This window comes from Peromyscus maniculatus, chromosome 17 (genome assembly GCF_049852395.1).
Source record: "Peromyscus maniculatus bairdii isolate BWxNUB_F1_BW_parent chromosome 17, HU_Pman_BW_mat_3.1, whole genome shotgun sequence".
NCBI lineage: Eukaryota > Metazoa > Chordata > Mammalia > Rodentia > Cricetidae > Peromyscus > Peromyscus maniculatus.
Window position 1 is genome coordinate 56,599,680 of NC_134868.1, and position 19,214 is coordinate 56,618,893.

Here is a 19,214-nt window from a genome sequence, read left to right on the forward strand (position 1 = left end):
TCATGCAGTCATACCTTCAACTGGCACTCACACCTGCCGATCCCAAGCTGCTGAGGATGCGGTCCCACTGGGCTTCTGTTTCTGCCTTCGCGGGTCCTATTCATTGGCTACTGACTAATTTTTACGTGTGAGACATTCTCATTATGACTGTCTATGTCCAGGAAGATGGTGCACCCGTTGTACCAACAGCAAACATGTCAATCCAGGAATAATGCAGGGACACTGGTCTCTGGGAATAATGTCTGTCTTTTCACTGCTTTGAAAGTCCCCACCTGTTTCTCCTAAAATACGGGAAAAGATCAAAAGTAACTACTCACACAAGAAATGTAGAAATTTTGTTCAAATCCGCAGTAAAAGCAAAATCTCCAAAGATGAAAGCTAAATGTGGATTTAGATGAGGGAGGGGGAACTTCAGTAGCAGAGTAATGACACCAAAGGGTCATTATCACCCATTATTATTACCCATTTTCATTACCCATTATCACCCAAGTTCCTGCAGCCTGGAGACCTGTGAAGTCACATGATAAAGACTTCACAGTTGTGGCGAAGGATCTGGAGATAGAGGTGACTCAGCCTAGAATGTCCCTAACAAGAACAAGAGGGACTATGTGATAGAAAGTCCCTGGTTTGCAGACACGATGTCCTAGAGGAGGACAATGCACAAAGCAAAACCCTCCCGGAGGAGACAGCCCTACAGACATCCTGACTTCATCCCACACCCTCCGAATCGACCTGAGCTGCAGAACAGAGATAAAAGCATAATGGACGGATGATTACCAGAGGCTTGTGGGAGCATCACGACAAGGTCTGAATTAAGTGTTTACTTAGCAGCTACCGCTCCGCCAAGGGGTCCTCTCAGGATGTGGCAAGGTCAAAGCCTCCCTGACCTCTCAACAGAAGTGACACAGGAACCACTGAGGCCCTGATCGTCATGCAAGGCATGTCACCCCAGGCCTGTGACTAGAAAAACAAGATGTTTTCCAAGGAACTGGCCAGCTGTACAGCTATGTAAACTTCAAGTATAGATTACTATAATGGCTGACGATACCTCCACCAGTGCTTAGAAAAGAGAAAAAACAAACTGTTTGCCCAAAAAAGTCAATGAAAGGAAACAGGATGAGGGAGAATATGGGCTCAATATTGCAAATAGCAAATGTTGCTAATAGCAAACCAGAAAACGTCACAGCACTATCCCTAGTCAATGGTTTGATGATAGATGGCCAACCAAATTGGTGGAAGAATCAGCAGAGACCCTACTTTATATCTACATATAAAGAGAAAAAGTCTGAAAATAGCGAAAATTAACAAAAGTGTAAAAGCTGAATGTGTATTTATGTTTGTTTTTTTTTCAAAGAAAGGTTTTTAAAATGTAGCATCAAAGTCAGAAGTTGCAAACAGGTTTCTAGATGTGACTTATAAGATGTATTATGTACAAAAATGATAAAGTGAAAATCCAATTACAATTGGAAAAGAAAAAATTCTAGTAATGTTGATATGAGCTAGAACGCCAGACTATACAACTCCTTCACTGAAGAAGAGGAAAAGCAGGAAATGTCACCTTGCAGCTCAGGAGACAGCATGATGGAGCTTTTCAAGTCATAGATGGACCAGAGGTCCCAAGCAGAACCCAGGATAAGGCTGCACCTCAGTCCTGGTTGGAGCACAATGGCAACAAGACACACTTCTCTGGAAACCGTATGGAAATATACACTGAAAAATCTTTAAAACTGTCATACTTTCTAAAACATTTGCATAGCCAAAGGAAGGGAATTTGTGAAGGATCCATTACTCCAGACTCAGACATTCATATGGGGCTTGGCACACAGTTGCAGTAGGTCCACAAAACAGTGTGCTTGATAGCTTTAAGACATTTTGATTGAGTTGTGAAGAAGAGTTACACTGGGGATGCATCTCACTTGGTAGAACACTTGCCTAGCATGCACAAGATCCTGGGTTTCATCTCCACATAAACCAAGCATGGTGGTGCTTGCCTGCAGTTTCAGCACTAGGGAGGTTGAGGGAGAAAGATGAGAAGAAGTTTAAGGTAAGCCTCAGCTACATAGGATACATAAAGGCAGCCTGGGCCACATTAGAGCCTGCCTCAAGAAGCAAACGAATCAGCAACATATGTGCTGTACAAGCATGAGCTGGTTTTGGATCTTCAGCATCCATGAAAGTCAGGTTTGACAGTGCACATCTATAACCTGGGGATAAAGATGGGCATATCCCTGGAGCTCCCTGGCCAGCCAATACAGACAACTGGAGAACTTCAGGTTCAATGAGAGATCCTAGATCCAAAAATAAGGTGGAGAGCAAGTTAGGAAAATAACCAATGTCAGTGTCTGATCTCCTCCAGTACACACATGTGTGCACTTGAACATGTACTTGTACCATATTCAACTCCCCCAAAAAATACTTTAAAAGTTATTATAATATGTTATTAATTTGTCAAACATGTTATTGTAACAATGTATGCAGTTTTGCTAATATAAACTAGGAAATATATAGATGCAAAGTGGCCAAAATGTCATAAATACCACCTCTGAGCTTTTCTTGTTGGGTAACTTTTCTATGGTTAGACATATTAGATTTTTGTTTGTTTGTTTAGATTTTGTTTGTTTTGTCTAAAGGTTTATTTCATTTTTACTTGTGTGTGTGTGTGTGTGTGTGTGTGTGTGTGTGTGTGTGTGTGTGTGTGTGTGTGTGCATGGAGGTCCCCTCCGAGGCCAGAAGAGGGTGTGAGAGCCCCTTGAGCTGGGGTGACAAGTGGTGATGAGTACCCCCACACAGGTACCAGAAACCGAACACAGGTCCTCTGGAAGAGCTGCATCCTCTTCACCACTGAGCCATCTCCCCAGACTGTGCTTAGATTCTTCTTAAAAAGCGAACAAGTAACGTGCAGATTCACAGTGAATGTTACAATTCTACAAGGCAAGCCTGGGTCGGCCTGATGGACGAAGACACTTCTGCAATTGACTCGGATGATTTCTTTCTAGATGGACATCTACTCCCTGACTTGCCGCAGTGAAGAGTTAGAACTGTTTGATTGTGAACGCAGTGGTATTATTGTCCCACAGCCCAGAGATCCTTGTAAGAAGACAGTATAACTCAGGGTCGCAAAGAGGAGGAGCTAAGGTCAGGGCTCATCAACAAGAGGACATGAGAGACATGATGGTGTGAACTCCGCCATCATCAAAGAGGAAATGCCAAGGGACCTGCCTTAGAATGTGGGTTTCCACATGCTGATCTACATGTCTACGTCCCCTACACCCCACTGAGCTGCCATAATCCCCCGCCAGTGTACTAGCTACAGCTGAGCCTGCAAGGTTTCCATTAAGAGATGCCTGGGCAAGGTACTGCCTGTTTCTCCTGCTTAATCAGTGCTGCCAAACTGGATAAGGGATCAATAAAGAAAACAACCAAGCTTGCCAAAGTTAAACAAATTTTAAGAATCAGAGGATTTTCTCTAAACCCTAATTAAGAAAAAAAACAATGATTTTTTTTTTCACCCAATGGAAACAAACAAAGCTGTATGTTCTGGACGTGGCTTTCTTGGCCTTGAATCTAGTGCATTTGCACATTGGGGATGATAAATGAGTCCTATTCAGTTTCTCTTCCTAGGCAGTCTCTATTCGTATTTACCTTGAAGACTAGACTTATTTACCAAATAAGTTGCATTTCACTCTTCAGGGTTATTTGTGATTGGACCTGAAGCCAATGCTGAGAATCCTGTAATGTCTTACTCTAAATGAGACAAAATCCCGCTGGTGTAAGCCCAGCGGAGCTTACTCACTCTCCCAGCCCCAATGAGGATGTGACGATGACATCACTGGTGGGCGGCTGCAGTATGAGCTCACAAATACATTAGCCACCCTCAGTGGATGATTCAAAGACACCCCCCCCAAGTCAAATGTGCATTTTAATTATAATCCATTTAAATGGCCCTGCATGCAAACTTGCCACACTGTCATTTCCAGGGGAAGAGAATACCCAGACACTGAAGATAAACCATTCTCTGCCAGGATTACGTTATTTCCTCATTGTCCTTATTTAGACCCGGGGAACACCTGAGAATCAAGAGGTTAGGTTAGAAGTATAAGACAATGTGTCTTTGACATTTTGATCCTGGTAACTCTCTGTTTTGGGGCCATCCTATGTACCAGAGGCTGCCCTCGGCATCCCTGACTTGTAACTACAGGACACTAGTAGTGAACTCTCTCCAGAGTGTCAACCACAAACGTCTCTAAACACATAACAGTGTTTCCTGGAGGAAGAAACTACGTCTATTTAACCATCGCTACAATAAGAAAAAAATGAAGGCTTCCCTATGGAAGATTTGGAACAGTCCTGTCACCAGCTCTAAAACACATCCCCTCTAGTGAGAAAGATGAGAAAGACTGGGTCTTTCTAAGGAAACATTTAATGAGAAAGGTAGGCTGGACACAGGGCAATGGGACACCCATCTTGGCTTCCTCTCCCTTCTTAAATCCATGCAAATGAGTAAGGCTTTAAAACAAGGTTAGGTCCCAAACATGGCTAGAAAATAAGAACGTACTACCCAGTACACAGTAGGGTCACTCTGAAACCAGAAAACAGATCCAGTCTCGGTAGCTAAGTGAAACCCACATCCCAGAGCCTGGGTGGAGACTGGGGGGGTGAGGACCAGCAGCATCTCGGGGAACGAGAAGGGCTCCCGCAGATCCTACCCCACAAAATGCAAAGAGATGATACTGTTTCCAAGCAGCTTTGCCACCTCTCCGAAGTATTTATGGAAATACAAAAATATCTAGCACCCAACAAAGTAGAAAACCAAAGATAAGTCTACAGAACCTGGGGCCTCTTTGGAAAAGAAATCAAGATCCAAATCAATGGCTGAATTTTTAACCTTCAAATTTTTTTTAAAAACAAAGAATGAATTAAAACCAAAGATAAGTAGAAGAAAGGAATAAATAAAGAGCAGCATCAACATCAGCTGAGCGGAGAATATAAACTCAACAATGAAAATTAGTGGAACAAGAGCTGGTTCCTTGGAAAGATGAATAGTCAGCAACCTGCAGAATGAAAAACAGGGAGAGCCAGTTGGTGGTGGCCCATGCCTTTAATCCCAGCACTTGGGAGGCAGAGGCAGGAGGATCTCTGTGAGTTCGAGGCCAGCCTGGTCTACAGAGTGAGTCCCAGGAAAGGCACAAAGCTACACAGAGAAACCCTGTCTTGAAAAACCAAAAAAAAAAAAAAAAAAAAAGACAGAGAGAGAAGACCCATGTCACCAGCACACAGAGTTGGAGGTCATCATTGATGCCACAGGCACTAAGGGCAAAACCAGGGAAAATTATAGGCAACTTCTCACAGACGATGATGTTTCTCAGTGGATCAGAGGTCTAGCGATGTCTTACCACCCAGCTAGAGGCCAGAATCTTGAGGAGACAGGGATGCCAAGGTGATAGTGTGCTGTCAGAAAAGCCCCATAACACCAAAACCTGATCCACATGTGTATACCTGATCCTCACCCTACATCTTTAGGATCACTCTCGGGCTCTAACAGGACATGTCAATCCTAAATGAGGCCAGGAAACAGGCCAACAAGAGGCTGAGAATCCTGTGTGGGCCATCCCGATATGCTGCGCAGTAGAGGGTCCTGCCAGACCATTCAATGGCCCTCAGAGGAGAGACTTGCAACTCCCTTCCAAGTCAGATTTCTTTGGAGTGCTAAGAACTGGCCTAGAAGCCTAGAGAATGGAGTTGTTTCTCCTACAGCGGGAAGAAGGGACCTAGGAACCAAGAGGTAGACAGAATCTTCAAATTTCTGCCCTCACTGCCCCGCCCTGATGCTCTGCTGCTTCAGAATCTGAATTTCTATGAAGGAAACGCACTGGGAGATTCTGGACACCCCAGTGAACCCAGCTGGCCTGGAGCTGAGGTCTAGCTGCAGGACCCACAGGACAACAGGGTCTCAAAACTTAAACATGAATAACAACAAAATGATTTTACCATTAAAGCTCACCACCTCCCTAAAAAAAAAACAGACCAGCAGTACCACAGCAGCAGAGACCTCAGCAATCATAGATGTCTGCAGCATCTGTATGCCATGTCACACCTACATTCATTCATGAAAACTAAGCCGATGTGTGCCCGGCTTCCCAATGGGCTCACTGACAATGCTTTCATCTGCACCAGGTCCTGGGGTTGCAGAGCCAACACTGCAGACCAGAAAAGGATTTAGACTAGGATTAGTACCCCTTGGGAAGCCCACATGAAGACAAAGGAAGTCACTTGAAAGTCTGAGGAAGAAAGAAGGGGGTCGGGAGATGAACAGCCTTCAGTGATCTCAAGGACGCGGGCCTAGAGGCTGCCCGGCTCTTCTAAGCCCACCTCCCTAAGCTCCTTTTTCTTCTTTTTCATTTATTTTATTCATCTCTATACCACTGAGGGCTTCCCCCATACTGCCTGTAAACCCCTCACAGGGTATAATAAAAAATAAATGTGAACAACAAAAAGGTTTCTCCAGCCTTTCTGGCAGCTGGAGGCAGGCATCGACTGCATGCTCTATCTCCCACATGCCTTTCCCACAGGTAAACGAGCCCAGGACTAAGCTCTGTGCTGAGCAACTTTATCTGGTGTTGTGAGAGATGCACAGAATGCCAGTTTCTGTTTAATGAGTTCCTTTTCTGGCTAAACCAGCTGGTGAATTTTGTTTATTATTGGGAAGCCTTATGGAAGAGCTATGGTTGGTCTCGGCAGCATGAGGAAAAGAGGGAGGGAGGGCAGGAAAGAGGGAGGGAGGGCAGGAAAGAGGGAGGGAGGGAGGGAGGGAGGGAGGGAGGGAGGGAGGGAGGGAGGGAGGGAGGGAGGGACACAGAGACAGACAGATAGAGCCTGCCTCACACCCCTTCCAAGCCTCTCTGCAAACCTTCCAAGATCCCAGCAGACCCAGCGAGTGCTCTGGCTGTGGAGACTGACCTACAGCCTGAGGTCGACACCAGCTTCTGAGACTATGAAATCCTTAAGGAAAGTATTTGAATCCTGAGTCAAGAATGTCTGACACCAGAGAAAAGGAAGGAGATTATCAGTCAGGATAGTAGTGGCAACAAGGATCCATCCAAACGCAGGACATTTTTCATCAATCTAAATCTCTTCGGGAGCAAGAAATAAAATTACATTCTGCATAAGCATCACTGCCCTTTGACAAATGAAAGGAAATGCCTCTCCCATGGAGATTCACTGGCTATCTGATTTACTCCCTGGCAATGAGGAGCCATGAAGTTACAGTTCTGCCCTAAACTACATTCCAGAGGTCTGAGAACTGGGTGTCATGTTCCTAGAGGTTCCTTGGGTTGCCCCAAGATGAGGCACTGAAGTCAGCAGCAGTGGGAAGGATGCTATCATTTAAGAGCTGTTTTCCTGCCAGATCACAACCCACCTCTTTGGATGCAGAACTCCACTTACCTTACACACACACACACACACACACACACACACACGCACGCACGCACGCACGCACGCACGCACGCACGCACGCACGCACGCACGCACACACTCATGCGCACACACCAGCACAGCTACAACTAACTACCAGATCCCACAGAATAGCCTTCTTAAAGCCAGTAGGAACCTGTGTTTAGATCCCTGTCATCTCTACATATTCAGCTCCCTTGAACAGACCACTCAGCAGGCAACACAGCAGTAGCAGATACTATGGAGGGGCCTCACCAATGTCAATATTACCTTGGCCCTTACTTAACTATCACACACACACACAGACACACACACACACACACACATACACACAAACCCACTGAGTTTCTGATAACATTATTAATGCCCCGCTATTTGATTAGCAAACACTGCCCGGAAGCACCTGGAGGGTTTGGGGCATGCGATGCTACCATTACAGACATCCTTGGCTCACCAGCTCCTCCCCTGTTTCCTTGGGTCCTTTAGCAGCTGGACTTTGGCCCATCCCCCTTTATCCCCTTCCTGGGACAGAGGCCCTATCTCAGCAGGCAGTGAGGAATTGCTTGAGAATGAACAAACACAGAAAGGAAAGAAGGAATAGCGAGATCTCACGGTACCTGAGCTGTCCCCATTATGGCTGGCAGGGTGCAGGCTGGGGATCCAAAGCTGCTGGGAAATCACGGAGTACTATGGCCGGGCCTCAGATGGTGGGGAATCCTAAGATGAGGAATGGATAGAAATGGGGATAAAATGATAAAAAAGGGTAAACAACCTCCCCCCAGGGGAAAAAAAAAACACGGAGTATACATTAAAAATAAGCAACTCAGTAATAATTAAGTAGATTAAGAACAGCCACAGAGAGAGCTATGCACATGGCATGCACAGTTGTGAAAAATATCTCAATTTTAAAGCAGGATTTGAAATGATAAATGGGTTTAACAACTTCAAAATATTAAACCGGAGAGGAGAAGAAAAACTACGCTTTAAATCAAGATTTGTAACTCCTTCTGCAACTTGGTGATTAAACCAGCATTGGGAACCAACCCACGAGCCAGGCACATGGAGAGACGGGAGTGATATCAAGTGTTAGTCACAGAAAAGGACTGCAACCCCCAGACGACATGGAAGGTTGCGCTCACTTTAAAATAAGTGCTAATCCATGTGTTTGACGGATTTCAAAACTCCTGACGTGTTCCATGCCTTGCATGCCAGCACATGAAATTGCCACTGTACCAAACACAAGCCAGGTGACAGAGTAACCGTGGCTCCATAACATACTAGAACATTCGACATTCTCTGTCTGATAGGATCACAAAACACTCTCCTACGTGTACTTTATGAGACTCTTAAAAGTCATAATCATGACACGTTATTCTGAAACTTATGAATGCTGTGTGGTGTACAATGCCTTCTGAAAACTGTTTTGTCACCTGAATCTTGGGCAAACACCAGTTTGATGATGGATTACTGGGTGCTAAGTAAATACTTATAAATGTACAATGCTAATCAGCCAAGGATATGAATTTTTAACAAGTACATTTGGGGCATATTCATTACATAATAATGTAAACACTCAGGGTCAGTTTTACTCATTTCTCCTTACCAGTTCACACAAACCTTTCATGGCTGTCTATCCATGTCAACTCAAGTCTAGACATCAATCATCAGGACCTTTCAGAGTGGACCTTTACTTACCCCATCCGCTTTTCTCCACATTTGTGAACACAGAACTACTCAGTGTTTTGTTTTGTTTTTTCTTGTACTAAAGGGTCACAGTTGGACTGGGGAGTAGGCTCAGTGAGAGAAGCACTAACTGCCCAAGTGTGAGGACTTAAGCTCGGATGCCCCAGAACCTACACAATGCTGGACCTAGTATCGTGTGTCTATAATTCTAACACTCCTACAGAAAGATGGGAAACAGAGACAGGCGAATCCCTGGAGGGCCATGGGCCAGGGAGTCTGGCACAGGCAGTGAAAAACAAGAGATCCTGTCCCAAACAAGGCAGAAGGCGAGGACCAAAACATGAGGCTGTGTCAGACCTTCACACATGCTCCACACATGCTTACGCTGATGTGAACATACACACACCCATGTGTGCACAGAGAGAGAACACGCATCATAACTGACCCTGCAAGTCCCGCAGTCTTGGGTTTTGTGCTGTGTCCAATTGCTAAGAACTGTGCAGAAATTTTTATATGCTTTTCAGTTTAGTTTACCCAGAACATCTCTAGAAATGCTACTGTGGAGTAAAAGGATGTGCACATTGTTCACATAGTAGTCTACCAACATTAGTCTCAATTTACATGGTCACATATTATAAATCTTTGTTGTTTTTTTCTCTAGTGGAAACAAAGTTTCTTGTTATTTTCATGGAGTCTGGGAATCGTTTAAATTGGTTATTAAGCAAGTGTCTTTTTGTGCAAACTGTGTTCCTTTGGTTTTCCTTCAGGGTGTACAGTTTTAATTACTGTGTAGGATATCTTTATATATGTCAGACCACTCAACCACACTATCAGTTGTAAATGTTTACCTTTTATTAGGTGTGTGTGTGTGTGTGTGTGTGTGTGTGTGTCTGTGTGTGTGTGGTGTTTGCACATTCATATATATGGGGCACAAGTGTGTACCCCACAAACATGTATGTGTATGTATGTGCCTATGGAAGACTGAGATTGATGCTGTGTCCTCCTCTATTGTCCTTGGCCTTATATGCTGATGCAGGGTCTCTCACTTAAATCCAGAACTCAGATAGTCTAGCAAGCCAGCTTGCTCTGAAGATCTGTGGTGGACCAGCCCCACTTTTACAACCAGGATACTCTTGAACAGGGAGAAGAGAGAAATATTTAGACAGAAAGAGAAAAGACAAAAACATAGGATAGGGTCAGGAGGGCCTGGGTCAAAACCCACCAGCCCAAAATTTTATTCAAAAGAACTTTTTATAGCAATGCCAAGGGGAGGGGCAAAAGACCCCCGCCTTGCTAAATACAGCCAAGTGCAGACCCTTCCAAACACCTAGTACTAGCTAGGCCCATGGCCCAATCATCCTCTTATGCAGTCCTGCTGGGTATAGCCACTAGGAAACCTCAGTGGGCTCCAGCAGAGATCCCTTGTCTCTGCTAGGTGCTGGGATTATGTGCTGGGATTGCAATGGGATTACAGGCAGAACATCATGTCCATCAACATTTATGTGAGTGTTACAAATCCAAATTCTAGACATTGTGTTTGTATAGTAAACATTGTATCCACTGAGCTACCTCCTCAACCCCATGCAAATGTCTTCTTTAAGTTTGCCATTACCTACTGACTTCCTTAATGGAATTTTTTCCAATAACTGAAAAGATAATGTTTATTTGAGTGTCCAAATCTGTCAATTATGAATTATGTCTTTGATGGCATTTGGGGTTATGGAGATATTCTCCATGCTAACATTTAAAAAGCACATCATATGAAATTGTCCTTTTGTTCTTTACTTTCTCTACAGTCATTTACTATATCTCCAGTGTATGTGTGGGCGTCTGTCTGTGGGTAGGTGTGTGCATGTGAATACAGCACCTTGCAAACAAGAGGTGTCAGATCCCTGGCAGCAGGACTTGGTGGATGTGGGCCACCGGACATCAGTGCTGGGAACTGAACTCGGCAGTTCTTCTAGAACATGCTCTTAGCTGCTGAGCTGTCTGGCAAGTCCCTAAGTTTTCTTTTAAAATTTCTATAACTATTTTTAATTACTATATATGTAAGGTACTTAAAATTTTTAAGCTGTAAATTAGAAATTAATTCTATTTCTCTCCAGTAGACAACCAACTATTCCAGACATTTTATTAAATAATCTGTATTGTCTTAATTTGAAAGTACCATTCATATAAAAACATCCACAGATTTACTCATTGCCTGTAGCATTGGTGTTTCTCCTAGCACTGAACCCACAATTCAGGTTTTTCAAAAACTCACTGTTGAGCAATCTTGCAAAGTTATTCTCATGAGTCAGTTTTACTGCCCCTTACTCAAGTCACCTCTTACCCACTTCAGTGTTGTTCGCAACAGGAAAATCATCTGCCGTGAACTAACCCACAGATACGCCCACGTGCAATTACACACGGGGACAAACACCCTCAGAGTGACATGTGTTCACAGTGAATTTGCCATTTAAACACCTCTCTACTGACAAGTTTATGCCCCTTCCAGTGGTCCAAGGTGCCCCTTTCTCATCCCAAGGCGTTTTGTGAGGCTATGGTTTCTGACATGGGACCCGGTTTCCCATTACCTTATCATGTGCAATACCATTGGTGATTTTTATCTAGTGATATTGTATTGATCAAAGTTCCTATTATCAAATAGATCTTATATAGACTTCTATCTTCCAACTGATTATTCTCTAACCTCATATATTTTCACAAAACAACATTTGTACTGGAATCATATGGGTTTGCAGAAGCAGTCCTAAATTTCTCAGACACTCCACAGCACTGATAAACTCCCTACTAGACTAGAGACTCCTGTCTATGTCGGGGACACTTTCTGTAATTGCCAGATGCTACATCCATTTATATCATTTATATTCATTTGAAATGTTCCCAGAAATGGCTATTATACTATATCAAGGTCTTCCATTATCTAATGATATAATTATGTTCTTTCTCTAATAAGCTCACTTCATGCATTATTACAACCAAGATCTTACTACCAAATATTTCACTTATAGAGCAATGCCTACTTACTTATATTACACATCTAGATAGACTGAATTAGCTTGTATTTTTTAGGATATTATCTACAATCTTAAGTGAGATGATCTTTTTCTGCTAAATTTACCCAGTTTTGAAATAACTAAAAGACAATGGTGTTTATCACTTGAGGCAAGATTAAATAACATAAAATTATCAGTTCATAAAACCTCATGTGGAATGTATGAATCATGAGACGGTGATTCTTCTAAGCAGGCCTTTGAAAACTTGCATCTCTGGCTATGGCCCATTAAAGTCATCTGACTTTAGCTGGTGCTCATCTCTTATAGTCAATGAGAAAACCAAGCATTTCACCTCAACTCTCAAATTTCTTACAAAATAATCCCTACAGATTAGTATCTCAAGGCCCTGGCAAAACTCCTGTAAATCATGTTCTGTTGGTCTAATCCAGTCTGAGGATGCTCTGGAGCCATGGGTGACAGGAAGTTACTTCTTTAGCAATTCCAATCAGCATGGTCTTCCCAGGCATCACTGGAGAACGCTTCCTTGTGTGTGATGTGCCCATGTTTTGAGAGAAAGAAAATCTCTAATGACTTTACAAGCATATACATGTGTGTTCAAAATCATCATTCAACGGAATCAACATGGTTTAAATAGCAATTTTACTAAAGGTTCATTACCATGGTCACTATTTTGTCTTGAGTTCCGTACTCATCTGCTCCAAAGCTGGCCATCACGATGTGGGTCTGACTTTACAATTCAGTTCTTCCTAACAGCTGAATGCTAATCTGTTGATCTGACTTTAGCATACAACCAATGCAAGGTTCTCTAGCCACCTGAATTCCATTTGTTGGCTGTCTGATTAGTTTGTGGCATGCTACTCTGTAGCTATAGATCCCACTGAAAATATGCTGGGCATCTAATTATCGGCAACAGAATCATCCTCCAACGATCCTATGTCTCTAACAACAAGAGACTTCACTGCCCTGCACTGCCACACCTATTTCTTCCACTGCTGTTTCCTGGAACTCTGTTTCCCATGGGAATAATTCGTGCCAAGTCACTGGGAGACTGGGACAGAAGATGTCCTCTGAGGACACTAGAAGGCACAGGCTTCCTGTGGCAACTGCCTTTAAGTTCAGGCCTCTCATGTCCTCACATGGGATGAACCAAACAAGATCATGAGGGAGCTAGCAAGTGCATCAAACCGCAGCATCAACAACTCACCTGTCTCCTGGAGACCCTCCATGCAGATTCTAGACCCCAGCATCTGTGACCCCAAGAGGCTCCTCATGATGAATCCCCCTCTCGCCTTTGTTCTCCCAACAGACACGGAAACAGATGTGCGTCTTGTTCAGCACCGTCCTTTGGGGAACCCTGACTGACAAAGACAATGGCAGGCATCTGGAGAATCCACTCCCTGTGGCCCTTCCAGACCCTTGCAATGAACTGTAAGTGATGGAAAAACTAACTCAAGCTCTTCACCAATGTTAATTCGATTAACTGCTTCCATAACCATCCAAGTCTACAGCCCAGGGCAGTCTGATTCCGTGACTCCATAATGCTGTGGGGTTATTCCCGCCTCTTCCCACAGACTGTCCTCATCTGGATGCTAACCACACCCCCAAGGTGTCAGGAGGACTGACCAGAATTCTCAATGATTTTTTTTTGATGTCTTCCAAAAAGTGTAATCATGAAATTCACATGATCAGAAATTGCCTTGCAAGTAAGAAGAGATCTTGTCTGTAAGAGGTCTGCACCTAGTACAAACCCCATGGCCACTAGTACAGCCATCTTCCTCCAAAGTGCCCAAAAGCATGGAGACAACGGTACAGCTGTAGACAACTGTAGCAAGAATCTTAAAGAGTCTTATAAATAAAATCAAACCTGAGGCCAGGTATTGGGGTGAATGCTAGAAGATCAGAGAAGCAGAACAAGCCACAGCTACCTCACCTTGCCAATTCCTCAGCTGGTCCTGTTTCCTCAAGCTGGAAGCCTCTGAGTCCTCATCCAGAATGAATCTCAGCTGAACTGTGCTGCTCCAAAGCCTGAAAGCTTAACCAGCCAAATGCTTCTAGTCCCTGGTCTTCATGCCTTACATACCTTTCTGTTTTCTGCCATCACTCCCTGGGATTAAAGGTGTGAGTCACCATGCTTGGCTGTATCCTTGAACAGATGGATTTCTGCCTCTGGAATGCTAGGATTAAAGGCGTGTGCTACCACTGCCTATCCTAAGTATCTAGTGGCTTTTCTGTTCTCTGACCCCAGATAAGTTTATTAGGGTACACAATATTAGGGTACACCACAGACAACCCAACAGTAGTCTCCAAGGATTGGATGTCTGGAGGATGGCACAGGATCTTCTACTTGCTTAATATGCATCTGCTTTGACAGATCAGGCAGCCATAGACAGCACTCACAAACACAATGCCCCTATGTTATGGATATCGTTCTGTATAAATAAAACACTGACTGGCCAGGTAGGACAAGGAAAGAGGAGAATTCTGGGAACAGCTCTCCAGCTACACCCCTAGCTGTTAAGAAGGACAAAGATCACCTCATCATTTACATTCACACATGCATCCCTAAGTAATGCAACTACCTCCCCAAATATGAGAACTACTGGAAATTGAGTTCAGGCACCTTGTTGGCACAGTAAGAAAACCCGCACAAACAGCAGCATGAGGAAATTGATTCACAACTTGCTAGGCACCATTTTTCTTCCTCTTCTGTGCAGTTTTAAAAGCCATTGATAAACAAATTGGACAAGAAAACTCAATTATGCCCCTTTTGCTGTTGATTATCCTATTGAAAATACCAATATAACTTAGCAAACAAAGGTTAGGAAAAATTACAAGATGTCATGTGCCATAAATGAGGATGATAGAAAAACAATTTAGAGTGCAGTGAAGTTTTCATTTACAGAACATGCTTCAAAAACAAGGGGTGGCGAAGAGGCTTGTGTGAAATCCAATTATACGAGGATTGGCCATCTACCACTTCGTATCTGCAACTGTTTCGTAAGTACTGCACTGCCATTGGCACAGACGTGCAATGGTTTATACCAGGTTGGCTACACTATATTTTGCCAAATATTTTAACTAATGATTAAAAAACATAATAAATAGCATTTTGGTATAATGTGAATTTGAGCAAAATCAAATTTCCAAGTGAAATAGTAAAATTGGAAGAATTAGAAGACAGGATTGAGCGATGGAAATGACGGGTGGGCCACAGGTGCCTGGTGGGCAGACCATGTATTTCACAGAGAAAAGAAGGCAGATCCAATAGCAGGAGTCCTACAGACCCTGAACGGCATGGTAAAAAGGGTGCAGGAGTGGGTCCAGCTCCAACCCCGCGCTCTGGATACACTGACGCCTCTGAGAACGAGGATCTCCCCGTGAACTGTGTCAGCTGTGAGGCCGTCCCAGACTCCGGACTTCCGGACATCACGAGCCAGGCATGTCAGCACTGGGGGCTGGGGAGCAACTCAGACAGACACCCGGCGCTGCTTCCTGGATGAGTCACACGACAGAGAACAAGGCAGACCGGGAAACACAGATAACTACCCTACAGCACCTTGAGAACTGGAGACTCTTCCCACTCCGTGGGGAATGTGAGGAGCCATTCGGTCAAGCAGCTTGTTTCTTACTGAGGAGATATGGTCACAAAAGCTTTACTAATCTCAGTCAAGTTGACTCATGCGGGAAACAGATTCTTACAATAAAAAGAAGAGATTTTATCCCCCCACCCACCCACTCCAATGCCACATCATCAAGGAACCACCCTGAACTAGACAGGATCATGGAGAGCAAAAGTCAAGCCAAGAGTACCTAAGACATTAGGGCTACATGAAAGAGCTGCCCAAAACTGTGAGGGACAGAGAGGGGAAGGTATGAAGAGAGGAACAGGAAGAGAGAGAGACACCCAGATGACCAAGACAGAGATGGGGGCTACAAGTTCACCTCCAGAATGTTACTAGTGACAGGTCTTTAGCCATAAAATTGACATGAAAATGAATGTTCTAGGCAAAAGTCAACAGACTGATCAAAATTTCAAATAGAGAAATCCTGGAGGTCCACTCCAGCCAGACTGCCTTGGACCAGGACAGACGGTCCCTCTAACGCTGACTGCCTGCAACCCTTCCAGCCCTGGAAACCCTCATTCAGCTTGGCCCATGGACCAGTGACCTGTAAGACAGCCCCTCTTCCCTGAGCTCCTCCATCTCCTCCGCTGCTTCAAGAGCCCCCTCTTTATCCTCTAGCAGCCCAGCTAAACAGACCCAGTAAAGCAAGCCCCTCATCCAAAACCCTCTCTGCACCTTCCTTTCCTCCCCAACCCACCCAGACTGACACTCACTCTACTCTCCGGCCTGGTGGGCTGAAAACACAAAGCAAAAGACTCAACCAAAACCTAACTCCAGATGTCCAGGTCTCATTAGAAAAACAAAATCTGTATGAAAAACTAAAACAATACCCTCCCCCAAAAAAGAAAACACCAATCCCATAATAATGGTCCTCCATGACAACAACAGAGATGAAATTCAAGACACAGAATTCAAAAGAACAATTATAAATACGTTCGGAGAGTTTAAAGAGGACACAAGCCAACATCCAAATGAACTGAGAGAGGCGAGAACAAACTGATTAAATCCCAAGGAAACATGAACCGCTAAATGAAATAAGGAGGACAATTCATAATATGAAAATAGAATTCAATAAAGAGAAATACTGAAGAAAACACAAGCTGAAATGAAGATGGACATGAAAATTTTAATTTCTTAGATAAAAAGATCACTAGAAATTCTCCCCAACAGAGTGCATTATGAGGAAAAGAGAGTACTGGCGCTTGAAAGCAAGGTAGGGGAGTTGGATGAGTCAGTCATAGAAAATGGCAATTATTTTTCTAAAACACACAAACAGAACACCATGAAAACACCAGGGAGAATTGAAAAATTATGGACATAAAAAGAGATTAAAAAGAGGAGGCATAACAAATATTTTCAATAAAATCATGAAAAAAAAAAAACTTCCCAAAGCTTGAGAAAGCGAGGCCCACACAGGTACAAGAGACCTACAGAACATCTATCTGTTCTCAGGGTGCCAACAAGCCTCTGGGAAAGGCACCGCATCTGCCGTAGTCAGGTGGCCCTGAGACCAATCACACAAAATGACACGAATTAGCAAGAGAGATTCATTCCTTGACCCTGTGAATGGCAACCATGCTGTCATTAGCTTCATTAGCTGTTCAGTAATGAGCTTCCTCCACCCCACGTCAGCACTAGCTCGTCAAGCTTTGGTCCTCCTGCCCGAAGAGAGCAGTCAATCGCCTCTCTCCTCCTCCACCTCCTCCTTGTGAGACGACACCCTCCCATTTCAAAAGAAGCCTTAAGCATGAAGGAAAAGGTAGAAAAACAAAGCCAAGTGTCCTAGAAATCACAGAGTGTGTGCATCTGACAGATATGAGACAGATAGGGGGAGAAAGGAGATGAGAAGGAACAAGGATTTATCTACATCTTCCTTCGACGCAGAGCAGAGGGGACAGCACAAAGGCTTTGTGCAGCAAAACGTCTTTTCATCAAGAACTGTTTGAGGACCAGCAAGATGGCACAGGGCATAAAAGTACTTTGAGTTCAACCCCCAGAATCCACAGTGGAAGTAGAGAACTGACTCCTTCAAGTTGTCCTCTGACCTCCACATCTGCCTGAAGTTAGACAGTCAGTCAGTCCATCCCTTCTTCCCTCCCTCCTTCCCTCCCTCTTCTTCCTCCCCACCCCTCACATACACACATACACACACAAAAAAAAAAAACTAATAAAGGAAAGAAAAGAAAAAACAAAAAGAGAACTATTTGAAGGTTCTCACTGAAGGCAGGAGATCACAGTCAGGGGCATGCCCTGCAGAGAGCAGAATTCTACAATCCCAACTATGATGACGTTAAGTATCATTTTTTTCCATTGCTGTCTATCTTGTTATGACACATGCAGGTGATAACTTAGTATGTGTTCTTTCAGGTATTGTTCTCTAATATCTATAACCTCTTGAGCAAGAAGATTGATGTTACATTGAGAATTATGCAGAAAAGCGGGACAGTCTACAGTTTCACTTAATCATGGTCCTGGAAAGAGAAACTGCTCCATCAATCATGCTTTCTCCGCATTGTACAAAAAAAAAAAAAAAAAAATACACCAGAGGAATAACTGAGCTCTGACATGCCAACACCCACTCCAAAACTTAGAGCAAAGACCTTGATAAATAACCACACAGTGAAGACTGCTGGCAAGGATGTCACCCCACCGATAGCCACCACCTGCAGAGTCAAACCCTCCTCCTGTGGCCTACTTCCACCACCCTTGAAGAATCACTGCCCTACTCCACCCTTGGGGGATTTGCCATGTCCATATGATCCAGAACTACACATTTGGTGTGGCCTGTCCGTCATCCACAGGGACTAATCTAAGTTATGCACATGACACAGTGACTTAAGGACAGTCAACAGTGTGGTTTCTACTGGGAAACTGGGGGAACACTGTGAAGATACTGGAAGTAGCAGCTGCCACAGGCTCCCATGTGACAGTCACTTGGGTGCAAGCCACAGGCTATGATGGAGCACAGTGCTAAGAGGAGTATGAGAACCCACACCCTTAACATATCACTGCGGCCTTCAGGCCGTTTCTACAAGCACCATCTGCATTTATAAGCAGGATGAGGGTGTGAGAGCAATCTGGCTGTGACATCTGTTACCCCATTGATCACCAGGGTTGACTCAGCTAATCTGGCCGTCTAGGAGGGTGTCCCCTTCCTCCCTCACTGTTCCATGTGCATCCCTCCCAGAGCTGCACACTAGATCAAAGAGGACCGCCTTCCTGGAATAAAGGAGGGACTGGTCTTGAGGTAGGGGTACAGGAGTAGCTGTGCCCCCCTGCTACAACCTCCAAACAAGCTCTCGGAAATCAAATGAGCTGGGGCTCTACCACATCCACCCAAATCAATCCTAACTGACTACACAAGCTTCAGTCCTAGCCCAGTCACTATTGCCCTGCATCTTCCTGGAGTTGTACAGTAGTGCCATACCCAGCTTTC

The 19,214-nt window shown here is 44.1% G+C and overlaps 1 protein-coding gene across 5 annotated transcripts in view; it reads right to left on the bottom strand.

Annotated features, from left to right (window-relative positions):
• Dlgap2 (DLG associated protein 2) overlaps positions 1–19,214 on the bottom strand; it is a 746,370-nt gene that overhangs the window by 655,698 nt on the left and 71,458 nt on the right. For all 5 annotated transcript variants that reach the window (XM_076553682.1, XM_042262958.2, XM_076553680.1 and 2 more), the window contains one exon: positions 8,070–8,169. In XM_076553682.1, coding sequence (XP_076409797.1) covers positions 8,070–8,084 — 15 coding nt within the window. In that variant the 5' untranslated portion in view covers positions 8,085–8,169. The remainder of the gene's footprint in view (positions 1–8,069; positions 8,170–19,214) is intronic.